This window comes from Neolamprologus multifasciatus, chromosome 23, assembly GCF_963576455.1.
Source record: "Neolamprologus multifasciatus chromosome 23, fNeoMul1.2, whole genome shotgun sequence".
NCBI lineage: Eukaryota > Metazoa > Chordata > Actinopteri > Cichliformes > Cichlidae > Neolamprologus > Neolamprologus multifasciatus.
In genome coordinates, this window is record NC_140460.1 from 9,186,831 (window position 1) to 9,207,090 (window position 20,260).

The 20,260-nt window shown below is 41.2% G+C and overlaps 2 protein-coding genes across 5 annotated transcripts; one reads left to right on the forward strand and one right to left on the reverse strand.

Moving 5' to 3' along the window:
• The first annotated feature begins 47 nt into the window (after positions 1-47).
• lrrc66 (leucine rich repeat containing 66) lies at positions 48-16,790 on the forward strand. The gene is made up of 5 exons (XM_085149891.1): positions 48-271; positions 631-1,068; positions 3,423-3,592; positions 3,808-4,141; positions 4,229-16,790. Exons 2-5 carry the CDS (start codon positions 642-644, stop codon positions 13,189-13,191), a joined length of 9,894 nt encoding a protein of 3,297 aa, XP_085006017.1. The 5' UTR covers positions 48-271; positions 631-641; the 3' UTR covers positions 13,192-16,790.
• dcun1d4 (DCN1, defective in cullin neddylation 1, domain containing 4 (S. cerevisiae)) lies at positions 13,817-19,470 on the reverse strand. Of its 4 annotated transcripts, none has more exons than XM_085149916.1 (11): positions 19,367-19,470; positions 18,001-18,071; positions 17,864-17,903; positions 17,575-17,662; positions 17,351-17,439; positions 17,179-17,249; positions 16,841-16,932; positions 16,570-16,678; positions 16,294-16,398; positions 16,015-16,117; positions 13,817-15,907 (listed from the first exon to the last, which is right to left on the reverse strand). In XM_085149916.1, exons 1-11 carry the CDS (start codon positions 19,383-19,385, stop codon positions 15,852-15,854), a joined length of 843 nt encoding a protein of 280 aa, XP_085006042.1. In that variant the 5' UTR covers positions 19,386-19,470; the 3' UTR covers positions 13,817-15,851. The 4 variants fall into 4 exon arrangements, with proteins under 4 accessions (XP_085006042.1, XP_085006044.1, XP_085006043.1 ...); XM_085149918.1 differs by lacking the exon at positions 19,367-19,470 and adding an exon at positions 18,788-19,360; XM_085149917.1 differs by lacking the exon at positions 19,367-19,470 and adding an exon at positions 18,383-19,360.
• Between the last annotated feature and the right edge of the window lie 790 nt (positions 19,471-20,260).

The following is a 20,260-nucleotide window of genomic DNA, read 5'->3' on the forward strand; positions in this document are numbered from 1 at the left end:
ATTGTCTAATAGAATGCAAAGTATGAAGGTTTGGTCTTCGCCATAAACTTACACCATCACAGTAAGACTGTGACAGTAAGACATTAACCAGACGTGTAAATGATTGAATGAATCGCAGAGCAGCTTCTTTGGGCAGGGACGTGTTAAGCTAGACGCAGCAAAATACACCTCAGACTTCGATCAGAACTTGCTTGAGACAGCTGAAGTAGAGCTCTCCGGGTGTGAAGAGTCACAAGGTTTCATGTCAGTTTGGCAAAGAGTGGATGCACAGGTGAGTCTTCAGTTCATTTACTGTGTGCTTACTTTTATATTTAACCTTTTTTAACCCATCACTGGTGATGAGCCTAACCCGAGGTTTTTGAAAAACAGAAAAACCTTTTATGGGTAAATATATAAATACTTTTAGATGTGTGTCCATTAGATTGTCTTTCTTTTCCAAAAAAATAAACTTACACATTCAGATTGCATAGTGTTTAGTTTGGGCTCATCACCTATTATAACGTAGACCTCATGTTCATGTAATAGCTTCATTTTTATTGCCGTGAATGCTAATTTAAACCTATCTGTGAATCAAAAATAGTTCTTCCTTTTTAATTTATTTCTAACTGCAATGTGACAATCTGTACTCAGGGCAGCTTGTGATGGCAGCACCGCAGGGGCCATTATTGGCCGCTGTGTTAGTCCTTGTGTCTTCGCTTCTCTGCTCCTCTTCCTCACCTCCATGTCTGCAGTCCTGCACCTGTCAGAGTGCTTTCCTGTTGAACTGTTCCTCAGCTGGCCTTTCCTCGGTGCCCCAGCACATCCAGGACTCTGTCACGGAGCTGGACTTTTCTCATAACCTCCTCAAATCTGTAACATTTCACCAGCCACATTATAACCTCAGGAGTGTGTGGCTGGGAAACAACAGTATCACACGTTTGTCCCTGTGCACTGGAAGAAACCTCGGTGGTCAACATCTTAGAGATAAATATCGCTCAAGACCTTGGACCAGACGGAAATGTGTATCTTGGGCCCCCACCCTGCAGCTGTTCTCTGTTGAGATGAATCAGCTACGCCAACTCCCAGAGGGTGAGTCAGTGTTATATGGTTGTAAACTAATAAATAAGTATAACACTGTCAAAGAACATAAACATACACATTTTCACACTGATAAAAACTGCTACCAGTCAGCACTAACTGAAAACCTGAAAAATGTAATTAATTTCATTTAAAAGTAATTTCACTGTCAGGTGAATCTGCAGGTGTTTTAAAAGATTTCAATATCACTTAGCATTATATATACAGTGCAGTGTTTCCTGGTGGTTCAACAACACTCATCTTCTATAGACGAATTGTATTTTCTGGTGAATTTTCATCAAACTTTCATCTCACCAAAGGGAAAATATTTAAACTGCTGTAATAAGAAAGAACTGGAAAAAAATTATAAAAAGTACAATTTAGCACGAATAGATTGTGCATAACATTAGCAGCAGTTTAAGTTTGCAGCTAATTTTTGCTGTAAAACTCAAGACAGCTTCTTAGCAAGGGCAAAAAATATATGTGTTTAGCATTGATTCGACAGGTATCTATTGGAAGGATGAAAAATTTTTACTTTTAAATCCATCATATCATTTGGTGTCCAAATGATGATAGCAGCACATGCTTTCTAACACTGTTGCTCCAGAATTGTTTGGTTTTTAGTTAACATCCATTTAATATTCATGTGTCATTTTGCGTCCATAATGCACATTTTTTGTTGATATTATCATCCTGAAAGAGATCACTCTCTTGAGAAAACCTTCCCAGTAAGGGGAATCAAGCCATGTAAGCAAACTACGTCTCCCAGAGTAAGAAGCCACTCTTCGTTTTACAGTAGGATCAAAGGTTAAAGATTTTCCTTTAATGTGTCAACCATTTGTTTATAACAATCCACTACAAGTGTAACATTTCCCACAAAAATGTAATGAAATCTAAGTATAAAGAGAAGAAGGTTGACTCAAGCAAAAGTAAAACTGCCTGAAAACTGTTCTTCATTACAGTGCTTTAGTAAATATACTTACTGTACTTTACAATTCTGTTGAACTTGCACATACTGCAGAATTTAATAATCCTACAAACTACAATCACAAAATCTTAGACATTAATATCAGCACAATTCTCAGCCAATATGAGTAGCAACCCATCCTAACATACTGGTCTTGCAAATTGCAGTGATATAACAATATTACATAGTATTCATAAACCACACCCAGTACATTTTGAGGTTGGTTACATGACTATGGCTGACTGTTAACTTGGGTGGAACATAAACAGGTGGTAGAAAAACTGACATATTAAATTTAACCTTCAGTATGGAACTAGTCATGCAAGTCTCTTGTAAACATCTAAAAGTGTTTTGACTTCCAGATTATGAGAGAATTTGTTCACACTAGTTAATTGGGCCATAACTTATTGTTATCATTAATATTAGGTAATAATATATAACGGTAAAGTTGCACACTCCTTAAAGGCACACCTTTAATTTCCTCATGGAATGTCATTGAGAAATGTCCATGAGTCACACTGGAAAGATTGGTCCACCTTGCCACCATGTTCAGGTGGGTTTACCTCAAAGTCCATAGTGTAATAAATCTGTGAGATTTATGCATGTCAGTTACTGTTCTTTTCATATAAACAAACCACCCCACTGATATGCTTTATCTTTAGTACTTTGCTCCAGGCAGGAATAAACCACCGCACGTAGTTCCCCTGTACAGCCTCCAACCAGTCACAGTTGTTAATCGACATTTCCCTAAAACGGTGGAAATAGAATACAACAGAACAGCCCTTTAGTGTCATTGTACATGTACAATGAAATTGTGGAATGTTGTGAATCACACAATGCCACTTTTCCTGGGCATTGTCATGTTTCTCCTCTTTCTCCTTGGTTGAACATGTGAGTGTTTCAAAGGAAACCATTCACTATAAGTCTTTTAAAGGAATGTATAGACCCCCTATTTACTTAGCAAGAGCTCTGTTGACAATCATAGACCCTGTTCTATTTGGTATTCAGATCACAAAACCTTCAGTGCCTCTCTAATGAAGCACAGATCCACAGTGCTTTTCCTCAGCAGAGCAGTCTCGGGGAGATTGTCTCTACTGAAAAGGAGGAGCCAGTAGAAAATGGCCATAAATAGACATATTGTAACACTATTCACTGTGAAAACAAAACAATTTGATTTTGTTTTTCATTGATGAACTCCACACTGATTGAGGCTTATGTTTCATATTATATAATGTCAGCCGTGTTAATATGGCAGACCTGCAAGCGAGGATCCAGAGAGGACAAGAGCCAGACAAACTTGTTATTATTACTGAAAACCTGGAATACAGAATACATGTCTTGCTCTCTATGGGAGCTACCCAGTAATCTCTAAATGCAACTCTGATTTTCTGTCATTCAGGGCTGGAGGGTATTGAATCCTTGGAGGTTCTGCAACTGTCTTTCAACAGGATCTCAACTCTACGACTGGGAGAACTTAGCCATCTTCAGCAACTGAAAGAGTTACACTTACAACATAACCTCATCACAAGTCTCCATCCACAGATGTTTCAGGATTTACCACAGCTCAAAGTAAGACCGTTGTTTTTGTTTGTTTGTTTTTTTGTTGTTTGTTTTTGTATTTTGGGGCCTTTTTGTGTAAATACAGGTGATTGTTTTTCAGATATCTGTTCAAAAGCTAGAGTTAAAACCTTGATGCCTACTCTAATTAACTGATAATGTCAATATCTAAGATGCAATTTGTTTTGCCAGTCAAACTCATCATAAATATTATATTGCCCTCAAAGGTCCTAGATCTGAGCTTCAACATGTTGACCAGCATCCATCCTTTAATGTACCTCACCCTGCAAAACATTGGAACAGAAGTTAGGCTGCTTGGAAACAGGTGGCAGTGTGACTGCAGGATGCACAGTCTAAGACAGCGGATAGCCTTTGACAGCAGCAGAGGCCTGCAGGTCTGGAGCATCATGTGTGCTTCTCCATCCACCCTCTCAGGCAGAGATCTGCTTCAGCTGCAGGATGATGACCTGAACTGCCTCAGTACTGGTAACATCCCAGAGCTCCATCAGGATGTGACAGTCCACAGGGGCTCCGAGATACTGCTGTCTTGTTCAGCAGAAGGTAATACATCAAAATGATGCAAAAATGCTTAATGCATATTTAGCCATTTAAACTGATAATACTGCATATCAATGTGATCTTTTCCAGACTTAGTGTGGTGGACGCCCAATGGTCAAGCGTCTGTGAACCAGCCTAATGGTGGTCTGCTCATCAGTGACATCACAGAGAGTGACACGGGACTGTATGTGTGTATGTCTAAAGAAAAACAGGTTGTGTCTGTTTTTAACCTCCAAATCAGTAAAATAGGTGCTGCAAGAAGGAAACCTAGAAGTTTGTCTGAAACCAGCCAATACATAATCCAAGCAGGCCCCACAAAGAGTGTACGTAATGGGACAAGTCAAGGAGCTGGAGCAGTTACTCAGTCTGACTTGGCACTGGCTGTGTGTCTATCTATTTTCATCACATTTCTAATTGCCTTTATCCTTGGAGTCCTTGCAAGACCATGTATTGATGTTCTTTGGAAAAGAGTCACCGAAAAGAACATCAATACACGGTCCCGTGAAACTAACTCTGCAGTCTCTGTGGAACAAACACAATATGACAATGACGCCTTTTCCACTGGAGAGGAACTAGAAAGGACAGGACATCACAGGGAAAGGAGAGTTACATTTACCACTGTAAACTACAGAGAAGATGGCAACGTACAGTATTATGATACTGTAGCCAGTGGCAATCCGGAAAGCATCAATAATGATGTAGTGATTGATTGTGAAGTTAGTGAGGCTCAGAATATTAAACATACTCCTGAAGATTCAGGAAATGAAAGTGGCTCACATCAGAGCCATTCAGAGGGTAGACTAAATGATGGCAGAGATCACACTACTGCTGGACATAGGCACAACATGGAGCCCATCCCAGATCCTATTGAGCTAGAGGAAAAGAGAAGCCTATCTTCTTCAAGCTCAGATTCTTCACTATCTGAAAAAGAATTCAAGGAGCACCACACAATGACCAAGACTCCTAAGGTGACAAAGGACCCTTTTCAACAGAAAACTGATTTCTCAATACTTACAAAAGAAGAGGTGCCACAAAGATCACTAGAAGGCAAAAGTAAAATGCCTGGATTTACCTCTGAGCCATGGTCACCACACACAACAGACCCTGGTTATTTAGAGGAGAATGAAGAACTATTTGAATTTAGTGATTCTGTTCCTCCTGAGCGTCCCAGGAGTATCAAGAAAGATTCAGATATCAAAGAACCTTCATCAGCCTCTAGTTCATCTTCTAGTAGTGAAAGTGATGATGAAGCAGGCCACAAAGTGCAACAGAGTCCGGGGAAGTTGGGCATTCCACCCCGCCCATTCAAAGAATCTCAAACAACGAGTCCTGATCCAAATGCAAAGTGGCCTACCATTGATCTTCTACACATTCCTCACATTAAGCGGCGCCTAGATATCAAAGCATCATCAGTAGCAGTAGGTTCTGACACAACTTCTAGCAGTGAAAGTGATGACGAAACAACAAAACACATAAAGAAACAGGTGCAAGGAGGTATATATATGCCAATTGTTCCAAATAGGTCATCTCAAAAAATAAATCAAGAGGATAATATTCGAAGGCCTGCCATTCCTCCTGAGCGTCCCAGGAGTATCAAGAAAGATTCAGATATCAAAGAACCTTCATCAGCGTCTAGTTCATCTTCTAGTAGTGAAAGTGATGATGAAGCAGGCCACAAAGTGCAGCAGGTTCCAGGAAAGTTGGGCATTCCACCCCGCCCATTCAAAGAATCTCAAACAAAGAATCCTGATCCAAATGCAAAGTGGCCTACCATTGATCTTCAACACATTCCTCGTGTTAAGCGGCGCCTAGATATCAAAGCACCATCAGTAGGTTCTGAAACGTCTTCTAGCAGTGACAGTGAGGAGGAAACAACAAAACACATAAAGAAACAGGAGCAAGGAGGCATATATATGCCAATTGTTCCAAACAGGTCATCTCAAAAAATAAATCAAGAGGATAATATTCGAAGGCCTGCCATTCCTCCTGAGCGTCCCAGGAGTATCAAGAAAGATTCAGATATCAAAGAACCTTCATCAGCCTCTAGTTCATCTTCTAGTAGTGAAAGTGATGATGAAGCAGGCCACAAAGTGCAACAGAGTCCGGGGAAGTTGGGCATTCCACCCCGCCCATTCAAAGAATCTCAAACAACGAGTCCTGATCCAAATGCAAAGTGGCCTACCATTGATCTTCTACACATTCCTCACATTAAGCGGCGCCTAGATATCAAAGCATCATCAGTAGCAGTAGGTTCTGACACAACTTCTAGCAGTGAAAGTGAGGAGGAAACAACAAAACACATAAAGAAACAGGTGCAAGGAGGTATATATATGCCAATTGTTCCAAATAGGTCATCTCAAAAAATAAATCAAGAGGATAATATTCGAAGACCTGCCATTCCTCCTGAGCGTCCCAGGAGTATCAAGAAAGATTCAGATATCAAAGAACCTTCATCAGCCTCTAGTTCATCTTCTAGTAGTGAAAGTGATGATGAAGCAGGCCACAAAGTGCAGCAGGTTCCAGGAAAGTTGGGCATTCCACCCCGCCCATTCAAAGAATCTCAAACAACGAGTCCTGATCCAAATGCAAAGTGGCCTACCATTGATCTTCTACACATTCCTCACATTAAGCGGCGCCTAGATATCAAAGCATCATCAGTAGCAGTAGGTTCTGACACAACTTCTAGCAGTGAAAGTGAGGAGGAAACAACAAAACACATAAAGAAACAGGTGCAAGGAGGTATATATATGCCAATTGTTCCAAATAGGTCATCTCAAAAAATAAATCAAGAGGATAATATTCGAAGGCCTGCCATTCCTCCTGAGCGTCCCAGGAGTATCAAGAAAGATTCAGATATCAAAGAACCTTCATCAGCCTCTAGTTCATCTTCTAGTAGTGAAAGTGATGATGAAGCAGGCCACAAAGTGCAACAGAGTCCGGGGAAGTTGGGCATTCCACCCCGCCCATTCAAAGAATCTCAAACAACGAGTCCTGATCCAAATGCAAAGTGGCCTACCATTGATCTTCTACACATTCCTCACATTAAGCGGCGCCTAGATATCAAAGCATCATCAGTAGCAGTAGGTTCTGACACAACTTCTAGCAGTGAAAGTGATGACGAAACAACAAAACACATAAAGAAACAGGTGCAAGGAGGTATATATATGCCAATTGTTCCAAATAGGTCATCTCAAAAAATAAATCAAGAGGATAATATTCGAAGGCCTGCCATTCCTCCTGAGCGTCCCAGGAGTATCAAGAAAGATTCAGATATCAAAGAACCTTCATCAGCGTCTAGTTCATCTTCTAGTAGTGAAAGTGATGATGAAGCAGGCCACAAAGTGCAGCAGGTTCCAGGAAAGTTGGGCATTCCACCCCGCCCATTCAAAGAATCTCAAACAAAGAATCCTGATCCAAATGCAAAGTGGCCTACCATTGATCTTCAACACATTCCTCGTGTTAAGCGGCGCCTAGATATCAAAGCAACATCAGTAGGTTCTGAAACGTCTTCTAGCAGTGACAGTGAGGAGGAAACAACAAAACACATAAAGAAACAGGAGCAAGGAAGTATATATATGCCAATTGTTCCAAACAGGTCATCTCAAAAAATAAATCAAGAGGATAATATTCGAAGGCCAGCCATTCCTCCTGAGCGTCCCAGGAGTATCAAGAAAGATTCAGATATCAAAGAACCTTCATCAGCATCTAGTTCATCTTCTAGTAGTGAAAGTGATGATGAAGCAGGCCACAAAGTGCAACAGAGTCCGGGGAAGTTGGGCATTCCACCCCGCCCATTCAGAGAATCTCAAACAAAGAATCCTGATCCAAATGCAAAGTGGCCTACCATTGATCTTCTACACATTCCTCATGTTAAGCGCCGCCTAGATATCAAAGCACCATCAGTAGGTTCTGACACATCTTCTAGCAGTGACAGTGAGGAGGAAATAACGAAACACATAAAGAAACAGGAGCAAGGAGGCATATATATGCCAATTGTTCCAAACAGGTCATCTCAAAAAATAAATCAAGAGGATAATATTCGAAGGCCAGCCATTCCTCCTGAGCGTCCCAGGAGTATCAAGAAAGATTCAGATATCAAAGAACCTTCATCAGCCTCTAGTTCATCTTCTAGTAGTGAAAGTGATGATGAAGCAGGCCACAAAGTGCAGAAGGTTCCTGGAAAGTTGGGCATTCCACCCCGCCCATTCAAAGAATCTCAAACAAAGAGTCCTGATCCAAATGCAAAGTGGCCTACCGTTGATCTTCTACACCTTCCTCGAGTTAAGCGGCACCTAGATATCAAAGCATCATCAGTAGATTCGGACACATCTTCTAGCAGTGACAGTGAGGAGGAAACAGTAAAGAAACAAGACCATGGAGCTGTACATATTCCAATTCTTCCAAATCGGTCATCTCAAAAAGCCAGTCGTGAGCATGACATAAGAAAGCCTGCCATTCCTCCTGAGCGTCCCAGGAGTATCAAGAAAGATTCAGATATCAAAGAACCTTCATCAGCCTCTAGTTCATCTTCTAGTAGTGAAAGTGATGATGAAACAGGTCCCAGAGTGCAGCAGAGTCCAGGGAAGTTGGGTATTGCATCTCGCCCATTCAAAGAATCTCAAACAAAGAGTCCCGATCCAAATGCAAAGTGGCCTACCATTGATCTTCAACACCTTCCTCGAGTTAAGCGGCGCCTAGATATCAAAGCACCATCAATAGATTCTGACACATCTTCTAGCAGTGACAGTGAGGAGGAAACAACGAAACACATAAAGAAACAGGAGCAAGGAGGTATATATATGCCAATTGTTCCAAACAGGTCATCTCAAAAAATAAATCAAGAGGATAATATTCGAAGGCCTGCCATTCCTCCTGAGCGTCCCAGGAGTATCAAGAAAGATTCAGATATCAAAGAACCTTCATCAGCCTCTAGTTCATCTTCTAGTAGTGAAAGTGATGATGAAGCAGGCCACAAAGTGCAGCAGGTTCCAGGAAAGTTGGGCATTCCACCCCGCACATTCAGAGAATCTCAAACAAAGAGTCCTGATCCAAATGCAAAGTGGCCTACCATTGATCTTCTACACCTTCCTCGAGTTAAGCGGCGCCTAGATATCAAAGCATCATCAGTAGATTCGGACACATCTTCTAGCAGTGACAGTGAGGAGGAAACAGTAAAGAAACAAGACCATGGAGCTGTACATATTCCAGTTCTTCCAAATCGGTCATCTCAAAAAGCCAGTCGTGAGCATGACATAAGAAAACCTGCCATTCCTCCTGAGTGTCCCAGGAGTATCAAGAAAGATTCAGATATCAAAGAACCTTCATCAGCCTCTAGTTCATCTTCTAGTAGTGAAAGTGATGATGAAGCAGGCCACAAAGTGCAACAGAGTCCGGGGAAGTTGGGCATTCCACCCCGCCCATTCAAAGAATCTCAAACAACGAGTCCTGATCCAAATGCAAAGTGGCCTACCATTGATCTTCTACACATTCCTCACATTAAGCGGCGCCTAGATATCAAAGCATCATCAGTAGCAGTAGGTTCTGACACAACTTCTAGCAGTGAAAGTGATGACGAAACAACAAAACACATAAAGAAACAGGTGCAAGGAGGTATATATATGCCAATTGTTCCAAATAGGTCATCTCAAAAAATAAATCAAGAGGATAATATTCGAAGGCCTGCCATTCCTCCTGAGCGTCCCAGGAGTATCAAGAAAGATTCAGATATCAAAGAACCTTCATCAGCGTCTAGTTCATCTTCTAGTAGTGAAAGTGATGATGAAGCAGGTCACAAAGTGCAGCAGGTTCCAGGAAAGTTGGGCATTCCACCCCGCACATTCAGAGAATCTCAAACAAAGAGTCCTGATCCAAATGCAAAGTGGCCTACCATTGATTTTCTACACATTCCTCGAGTTAAGCGGCGCCTAGATATCAAAGCATCATCTGTAGATTCGGACACATCTTCTAGCAGTGACAGTGAGGAGGAAACAGTAAAGAAACAAGACCATGGAGCTGTACATATTCCAATTCTTCCAAATCGGTCATCTCAAAAAGCCAGTCGTGAGCATGACATAAGAAAACCTGCCATTCCTCCTGAGCGTCCCAGGAGTATCAAGAAAGATTCAGATATCAAAGAACCTTCATCAGCGTCTAGTTCATCTTCTAGTAGTGAAAGTGATGATGAAACAGGTCCCAGAGTGCAGCAGAGTCCAGGGAAGTTGGGCATTCCACCCCGCCCATTCAAAGAATCTCAAACAACGAGTCCCGATCCAAATGCAAAGTGGCCTACCATTGATCTTCAACACATTCCTCGAGTTAAGCGGCGCCTAGATATCAAAGCACCATCAGTAGATTCTGACACATCTTCTAGTAGTGACAGTGAGGAGGAAACAACGAAACACATAAAGAAACAGGAGCAAGGAGGTATAAATATGCCAATTGTTCCAAACAGGTCATCTCAAAAAATAAATCAAGAGGATAATATTCGAAGGCCTGCCATTCCTCCTGAGCGTCCCAGGAGTATCAAGAAAGATTCAGATATCAAAGAACCTTCATCAGCCTCTAGTTCATCTTCTAGTAGTGAAAGTGATGATGAAGCAGGCCACAAAGTGCAGCAGGTTCCAGGAAGGTTCGCCATTCCACCCCGCACATTCAGAGAATCTCAAACAAAGAGTCCTGATCCAAATGCAAAGTGGCCTACCATTGATCTTCTACACCTTCCTCGAGTTAAGCGGCGCCTAGATATCAAAGCATCATCTGTAGATTCGGACACATCTTCTAGCAGTGACAGTGAGGAGGAAACAACGAAACACATAAAGAAACAGGAGCAAGGAGGTATATATATGCCAACTGTTCCAAACAGGTCATCTCAAAAAATAAATCAAGAGGATAATATTCGAAGGCCTGCCATTCCTCCTGAGTGTCCCAGGAGTATCAAGAAAGATTCAGATATCAAAGAACTTTCATCAGCCTCTAGTTCATCTTCTAGTAGTGAAAGTGATGATGAAGCAGGCCACAAAGTGCAGCAGAGTCCGGGGAATTTGGGCATTCCACCCCGCCCATTCAAAGAATCTCAAACAAAGAGTCCTGATCCAAATGCAAAGTGGCCTACCACTGATCTTCTACACCTTCCTCGAGTTAAGCGGCGCCTAGATATCAAAGCACCATCTTTAGATTCGGACACATCTTCTAGCAGTGACAGTGAGGAGGAAACAACGAAACACATAAAGAAACACGAACAAGCAGATATATATAGTCCAAGGCAAGAAACTGATTTGCTTTACACAAAAACCCAATATGTTCATCATACTGCAGACATCAAATCAGTATCATCAGCTTCTGAGTCATCTAGTCACAGTGAAGATGAAAAAAGGGGCCAGACAAAGAAGCAGAGTTTGGGCTCAACGGGGTTTCAACAATCTCAAACCAAACGTCATGATCCTATTTACACATCAAGTACCTCAGATGAGGAGGGGATGGAAGATTTAAGAAACCGCCCAGTTGCAGTTAAACCAGATTTAAGATTGCCCGAAATGGGCCTCAGCACTATCCCCTATGTCAAAAAGCGTCTGGATATCAAGACACGTTTACCTAAGTCCTCCTCCAGCAGTGATGAGAGTGAAGGTCGGACTACAGACCAGCCTGTTAAAATGGCTAGCAACTTAGGCTCTCCAACTTCTACATTGTTTAAGCTTCCTCACATTTCAAAGAAAGATTCCAATATTACATTAGAAAAGTATGTTGTTATAACAGATGAGTTGAGGGAAAATCGAAAAGACAACGTCAGCACAACACCAGAGATAAACTCTGAGCTCCAGTCACGATGGGCCACAATGAATCTTGGTGTCTCCCGATTTAGAAAGCGCCTTAAAATCACATCACCGAGTTCTCAACCATCCAAATTGCCCTCATCACCTCTGCCAGACTCCCCTTCTCTGAATCCTGAAAACAAACATGTGAAACCCTCTGATTCCTCTTCCAGCAGCAGCAGCAGTGAAGATGAGATAACAGAAAACAGAGCTCCTCCAGGCATGACATATGTTGACTTTCCAATCTATAAGCGTTCAATTATGAAAACTTCATCGCTATCTGATAGTTCTTTCTCCCCCAGTGGCAAGAGCCAAATGGTAAATGTTGCACAGGAAAGTGAAAAGGACAGAAATTCATCACTTGCTCCAAAGAGAGTATCCAGTCTGAGCTTTGAGGATGAAGTAAGGAGAAGGACTGAACAAAGACACAATGCAAATGCAGATATACCACCAGAGATAAAATGGACTGGTGTTGGTCATCATCTGTCTAAAATCTCTACACCAGCACTAAAGACAGGTCTGAATACAACACCTCCACAGCAGGCTTCACCTGCAAAACCAGAACTTCCCCAGCTGTACTCCTCCAGCATCAAAAGTGACGTTAAAATAAAGCAAGACAGTTGGAAATCAGATGTAAAGCCAACACATAAATTCTCATCCATTAGTGCCAATAGTACTTCTTCTGCATCCGGAGGTGCTCTTCACAGGCTTTACAACTCACCCAACACCACATATGAGAATCCAAGCCCTCTTTTGCTCTCTGATAGGAAGGAAAGAAAAGGCCTCAGTGCCCTAAAAGTCATGTCATCCGAGAGAAAAATGTGGGACACGGTGGATTTCAGTGGGGATGGATCTCCTACAGCTGATGACCACAGTCCACAAGTTGACACCGGTGTTTATTATCGCAAGTCTGAGCCGGACATCAAACCCCTGCCACGATTACATCTACCCTCTGCTTCACCAGATGAGAGAAGAGCTACAGATTTGTTGTATGATCTTCCCCGCTACAGGAGCCATGACATCAAACCACCACAAGTTGCCCCACCTCCTATTCCTGTAACACTACCACCAGAGGAGGCCGTTGGGCTTACATGGAGATCTCCACAGGACAATAAGAAGCACGGCTCGGAAGGAAATAGAACCTATCAGCAACAGAGACAGAACACAGAGGAACCTGTTGCTTCTTCGCTTACACCAGAATACCCACCAATCTATTTAAACACTTCAAACATCAGTCATGTTTAATGACAAGTCAATTCATGCTAAACGCTTAAAAAGCCACTCAGATGATAGGCATGATTCTCTGAGCTTAGGTTATCCTGTGAATGTCAAAAATATTGTGAATTGTATATTATGTGTGACTTTGGAATGAAATGTAAGCTATAATCATTCATTGGCTAGGGCTGCCACAGAGCACTTATATGCAGTCTTTATCGATGCACCATGCTTATCTTTCACGTTTGACTTATTTCTGCAAAATAAGATGCCAAATGAGTTATTTACTTGCATTCATGAACAGAATTTCTGACTTCTGAAGGAAGTCCAGTGTGATGGCTCAAATTTGTGTATGAAAACCTAAATTCAGTGATGTTAAAGACTAAATCATGAAATTATTTACATTATTTTTGTATCTCTAATTGAACATTTTAGCAAATAATAATAATAATAAAAATATAAATTTGCACATATACATTTTTATTTGTACATTTGCTACATCCCAGATTTTTTTGCAATTTATTTAGCTATTTCAGGTACAAAAACTGATGATGTAGAGGTCTCAAAATCCTATGTATTAAATGTGATACACTTGACATTATAAGGTTAAACAAGGGCGAACTATCAACTAAATAACCAGAACATAAGCCATAAATAAGTTAATAAACCATTTTATTTACTTGTATAGACACAGGTTATAGTGAAAACAGACATATAGACACATAGTTTACATACATATATACAGTTGGGACAAGGCTGTTCATCCTCCTGCATTATCAAGGGAGAAGACTAAACCACTGATCTCTACACAGTATTTGGTAAGCAATCCTACAACTACTTTAGTCTTAAGGTTTATGCTGATGGTTGATGCACTGTAGTGACGACAAAGGTTTCTGTGTAGTTTTCAACTGAAATGGATTTATGGAAGCGTTTATGTATGTCATGACAATGTAGTGCAACAGTAGCAAAACAGGCTACTGTCTGCATTGCCTGCAGTTTGCCAAAGTTTTGCAGCATATGTAAGGATGTGTAACAAAGGGTAAATGCAGGAGGGAACTCCTGTTCCACCATGAGGTTACAGGTGTGTTCCAGGTCTTAATAGACACAATCATGTTTATCATCAGAATTCAAAGAACATGATTGTGTTTATGAAATTAAGCACAAAACACTTGCACAAAAACCTGTACAAAACAAAAACAAAAAGTTTGAAAAATGTTTTCAAAAAATCTCATCCATTCACAAAAGGCTCTGTCGGAGCATGCATGCAAATATTAAATCTTCTGACAATTCAGCATCACATCACAGCCAAAGACAAAAATTTATACATGTGTTACAAGAACATTATACTAGGCGAAAAGAACAGCATAGCATCATCACAAAGTTCCAAACTGTCAGTGTCCACTGTTTTGAGTACATCCTATGGGTGGTACAAAGCAACACTTTCACCAAACGTACCTTACTACTCAAGCCTAAAGGACCTCATCCTGAGAGGGTCACCGGTCTTCCACTGCAGTTACATTAACACCGTCAGTGTTGGGAGAGATGCTACTGGTAAGAGGAGACCTGAAACTATCAGTGGACTAAGGAAGACAAACAGATGCCACATATCAAGACAAAATGGACACCAACTAGCTCTATGTCAACTTATAACACAGCCAAAACAGTCTGAGTTCATCCTGAAATAATCCCTGACCACTCAGTGTGTCTGTGTGCATGTACTCTTATCACACGTGTATGTACATTTGGATTTATTGGTATGTGTGTGGGACACACAAAGTGACTTCCATGTTTTGAGGCACAGTAATACTCTCATCTACAGAACGTAGATACATATATCAGTCATCAGACCAATAAATGCTGATCAGAGCACTAGTGGCTCACCGCTGTACTGTAATAAGAGTTGGTAAGCAGCAATGCTAAACTGTTTGGTGTTATGAGGTCTGAAGCCTTTGCAGGGGGCTAGCAAATGAATAGCTAGAAGCAAGAAAAAAAAAAAAAAAAAAAGCTGAAGCAATCAAAACTGTAGGGGAAAGAAGAAAACAAACAAAAAACAACTACAAACTGGCACAAATCAATAGAATAGAAACTTGCAATCAACCATTTGACACAGTGTGCTTCTTGAAGTACTCCTATGAAACGCAAAATATGACAAAAAAAAAATTTAAGTGCTATCTGTCCAGAAAAGCTCAAGTTCAAGTTCATTGCACAGATGTATAATACTTTAATGTGCCCAGGTCAAAGTGACCCTATTTAAGACTCAGACACAATGCATGAATGGTCACTTCTCTCAGTTTCTCTGTGCTGAAGACAAGGGGTGAGGAGTGGTTCTCCCACACAATACCATTTTGCTTCCATCATCCATGTATGACACCACGTTATCCTAACACAGACAGCAATATGACATGTCACAGTGAGAGAGCAATGCCACTAGGGATTGCTGCAAGCTTGCCCACTACGCAACTTCGGGAGGGAGCACAGCAGCCCTCCTGCCTCCACGCTCTGAGCAGCGTGCATGCAGGCTGCAAACCCAGCAACCCCACCCTAGCCCACCCACAGCCCAAACCCCTCCTTTCCCCAGGAAGCACCCACAGTCACTCCTTTACTTTTTTTTGTATTGGTTACTTATTGGTTATTGATTCTCAGAGTCGTTGTTGTCACAGTTGTATTACTTTCCCATTTTTGCGCTGCAGTTATGACATCTGTCTTTCTTTGTACCATTCCACAAACTCGTCCAACAAAACAGGCCCTAATGAAAAAAAACAAACAAAAACAAAGATGAGGCACAAATTTCAGTATATTACAAAATTAGTATTTGGGTAACACTCAGCTACACGTAAATGTGTGCTCACTTACAGGCACCATCTTCATCATAGTTGCTGAGGTCCAGGTTGATTGTCCTGCTGAACTCTAAAACATTGCACCATTGGTCTTTGTTGATGACTTTGTACTTTGATTGCTGAGGAATAACAAATAAATCCTTTAGTTTTTTAGCTACAACAGCTCTTTCTAAGGTTAAAATGGGCAACAAATGATGGTATATACAACTACTTCACAAGACTTCTGTGACTGATTTTCTTAAAAAACAAAAAACAAAACAAACAAACAAAAACCCCAACCAACCAAACTGCTTACCTCTAGAAACTGATTAAACACAGGAAACAAAGGCCACGTCTTTCCCAGAAGAAGCCCCAACATACATTTGGCTGTGTTCAAGTCCAAACTCCTCTGATCCTTTTCCTGTACAATCAGAACACCCAAGACTTTCTCAAATCAATGCAACAAGTCCAAACAGACAGTCAAGTCAGACAGCCAGATTAAAATGTTTACGGTTTCTTACTGAGATTTTTGTATTTGTTCAAATGAATTTAACCTGGTTGTTGAATGCTGTGTGTTGACTGCTCCACTCACCCGAGCAAAATCAAAGGCATATCTATAAATGAGCTTAAAGCTGGTGCTGTCATTTAGGACAGATCTCAGGTAGTCAAGTGAGTTCCTCAGCCTCTCAGTCGAATCACACCTGACGGCAGCAGAAAACTAGCTTAGGTATGTTACAGGATCCAATTTAATGCAAGTTACACTAAGAAAACACATCAATCTAAATAGGCAATCTTGAAAACTGTATTATATTTTTTTAAAAATGAAGAAAAGAAAAAAGCACTAAAGTAAGTAAATGACATACTGCAATGAGCCCATGCCTCTCAGCCACTCCTGAAGGGTGAAATATCCCATACTCTGGGCATCCAGCTTCCAAGCAAGAACCAGCATCACCACCTGAGCACAAGCAACATATGACAGTTGCAGATATTCTTAAATACAAGATACTCAATCCATTACATATCACATGACCTTAAAGGTCTAGGACTGCTGATTGAGAATGCAGATTAATAGAGGCTTTTATAAAGTATCAGAAATGATCAGAAATGCAAATTGTCACCACTGCCAAAAGGATGTCATTAAAGAAAATGCCAGAGAGATAAACAGATGTCGAAATATAAAAGATTTTAAATATGCGCTTACATTCTCCGGCTCCACCCCGATGTCCTCACAGAATTTTTCCATGCCCTCTGGACCCACCACATCATCACAGCCTGATTATGATAGACAAATGTCAATAGCAGCAATTTCCCATGTATGCACTGAGAAGAGGTCAAATTGAATGAAACTAAGAGTGTGTCCAGTAAGTGCTCACCTGCATATTCATAGAACCACTCCAAGCATCTTTTACTAGAAAACATCTCCTCCTCTCGGATTTGGGATGTTTCATGTTTTCTGAAAACGCTGTGAAAGAAAAAGAAAATTTCAACCACACTACACGTGCAGTACACCATTTATTATATGTTTACTAATGGCAAAATAAACTGTGTACTGCACATATTCGAGTTCACTGAATGTTTAATTAAAGGGATCTCGCACCTGTCCTGGCGACTTTTCTTGGCTGACATGTCATCTCCAGCAGAGGGTCTCCTCTTTTTCCTAGGAGGCATGGCTTTAGAGCAACAAGCTAGGGAAGTAAACAGGAGAAAATGAAAGCATAAATCTTTAAGAACGACATGCATTATGCCAACTTTCTATAGCAAAACATTTGAGTACTAGCCAAGCACTGAGAGTCCACTTCAGAAAGTGATATGTTAATGTACATCTGGCCTGATAAAAACACTAAACTGATTAAAAAAAACATAAAAAAGAGCAGCTGTATAGTTACCTGAGGGGTGGCTGTCCTGTCCAACGTCTTCTGCCAAGTTCTATTCAAAACAAATATGTGTGAGTAGGACACAGATGTACAGGGCACATACATGCTAAAATAAAGCACACATAAACATATTGCTAATATGCATTTACCAGCCTGTGCAAGGTGTGGTGGATCTTATGGATGCTGGCCAGTGTAGTCAAGTGGGAATTCAGCTGAAAATCTATTTCCAAAAAATAAATACAACGTCAGAAAAGAACTAAACTAAACCGTGACACTCAGCTTTATGCTTCTGATCATGCTTGGCATGAGCACAAGGGTACAAGAAGGTGACATCATCACAGCCCCAGTAAGAACACTGGACTCAAATCTCAGGTGATCTTTGATTAGGAATCACACAACATTCACAGAGCACGCACTACTGTCGCTTGATTTCCAGTTTTCAAAGATCTACGTTGCTGAAAATATCTCACACGAATGAGGGAGGGACTCTCTGCATTCCTCTAAAGACGTGAGAACGATCATGCATGCTACCTTCTCGCTTCAAGCCTTCTGTGCACTGTCGATTAAAAGCTGTCACCAAACACCGATGATTTTAACATTTTTTCAGAGGCCAAAACCACACTCAAACCAGTACACTGCCGAGCAGATAGCACTAGCTGCATACCTAAAATAGCAGTGCAGACGCGCAACTTGCACAGAGTTTACAAAGTATCTGGAGAGTTTGGACGTATGGGCGTTGTAGTCCATTTCCTCTAAACAGGCCATTGGAAGCTAAGCTCTGTTTGGGATACTAAACTACAATTCCCATGCATTTGCAAAACAACTACTTCTCTCAGACCCTTCTACCCCCAACATTTACACCAACTGATTGAATGCATTTTACGTTGTTTGAAAAATATACAACATTATATGTGTTCTGGCACAAAACCAACGCACAGGCGTTTGCAGCAGCTGGTGTAGATGGCGCAAAACCCGGCGGCAGTGCTGCAGCAGGCAATGAAAGCTGTTTTACACAACTGCGTCACAATTTTCATTCCCTGTAAGAGTCCGCAGTTGACCAGAATATTGACCGATTTGCAATGGTCCTGCATGGATGCCAAATGTGAGCTGATACCTGCTGTACGTGACCCATAAAGATGAATATAAACAGCTCAACACGCCGTTTAACCATCGAAAACCTTCTGAATTTAACTAACGTCAGCCGCATTCAGCCGAGCACCGCTAACGCGACTCGAAAAATTAACTTCGCAAAACCTTCAGTGTCAAATATAACCTTCCACATGTCCAAACAGCTAAAATTACACCAGCTATCCTCCCTTTGTTGTCGCACAAGACAGCACTAGCAAATACAAAGAGAGCAGCAAATAGCACAGAATTCACGCGTCCTCATCAAACGCCACACGACCATGAGACAAAACTGTTGTTCAAAACAGAGCAAGACTATTAACGTCTGTGCCACACGCGCTATGGGGTCCCAAATTGATCCAGAAAAACCTCTCTAACGTTACTACTTACTTGCCGCATCAGAGTGCATTTTTATGAAACATACAACTGTCTGTGGGAAGTCCGCAGACCGGCCAATAGGCGGGCCTTGTCAATGTAAGCCACGCCCGCAGCTGTGGATTGAAGGTCAGCCTCATTCGCCTCCGCCTTTGCTCGCTGTCAATTGGCTAGTCGAGGTGTCATGTCATGAGAGGGAGGGAAAAGACACCAGCTCCTCCCTCAACGAAATGTGATTGGTCATAGTTCTCAAAACAGGCCGTGCTATTCGCACGTCAATCACTAGAATTTCCTCGTGCAAAATTGAAACCAACCCACGATGAAATCTGATTGGTAGTTTTACTTCTAAATTGACTTCCCAGTGTAATCGCGGTTTGGGTTCGCTTAAAGTCAACGCCGTTTGTTGGAAGTAGGAGACAGTGTATTTGGTAATGTGAGTTATGTTTTGATTTTACCAAGGTAAGGACGACAGCACTTAAATTTCCGGAATGTTTGCAGTGATGCTGCCCTAAATAGCACTCTTAATTAATAAATAAAGTCTTTCTGAACACTTACCTTCATTTACGTTACCCTGTCAAATTTAGTATGCCCTGTTTGTCATGTGACTCTAAATCTCAGTTTTTGTACAAGACGAACGAATGCAAACGTAGCAACATTGTTGGGCCCAAAGTTGTTTTTTATATATATATATATATCAGTAACATTATGGTGTTACTCACATGACTCTGTTTAAATGATTAGCTAAGCAACTATACCCCGTGTGAGTATAGAGAAGCTCACCAGATTATTTAAACCACAGCACCTTACTCAATACAGCCATGATTAAATTTGTATTACTTTGTACTGGTGGAAATGGGTAAAACGGCCTACTGAGTTGTCCACTGCACAGTCGTGTATGTAGTTCCTTTG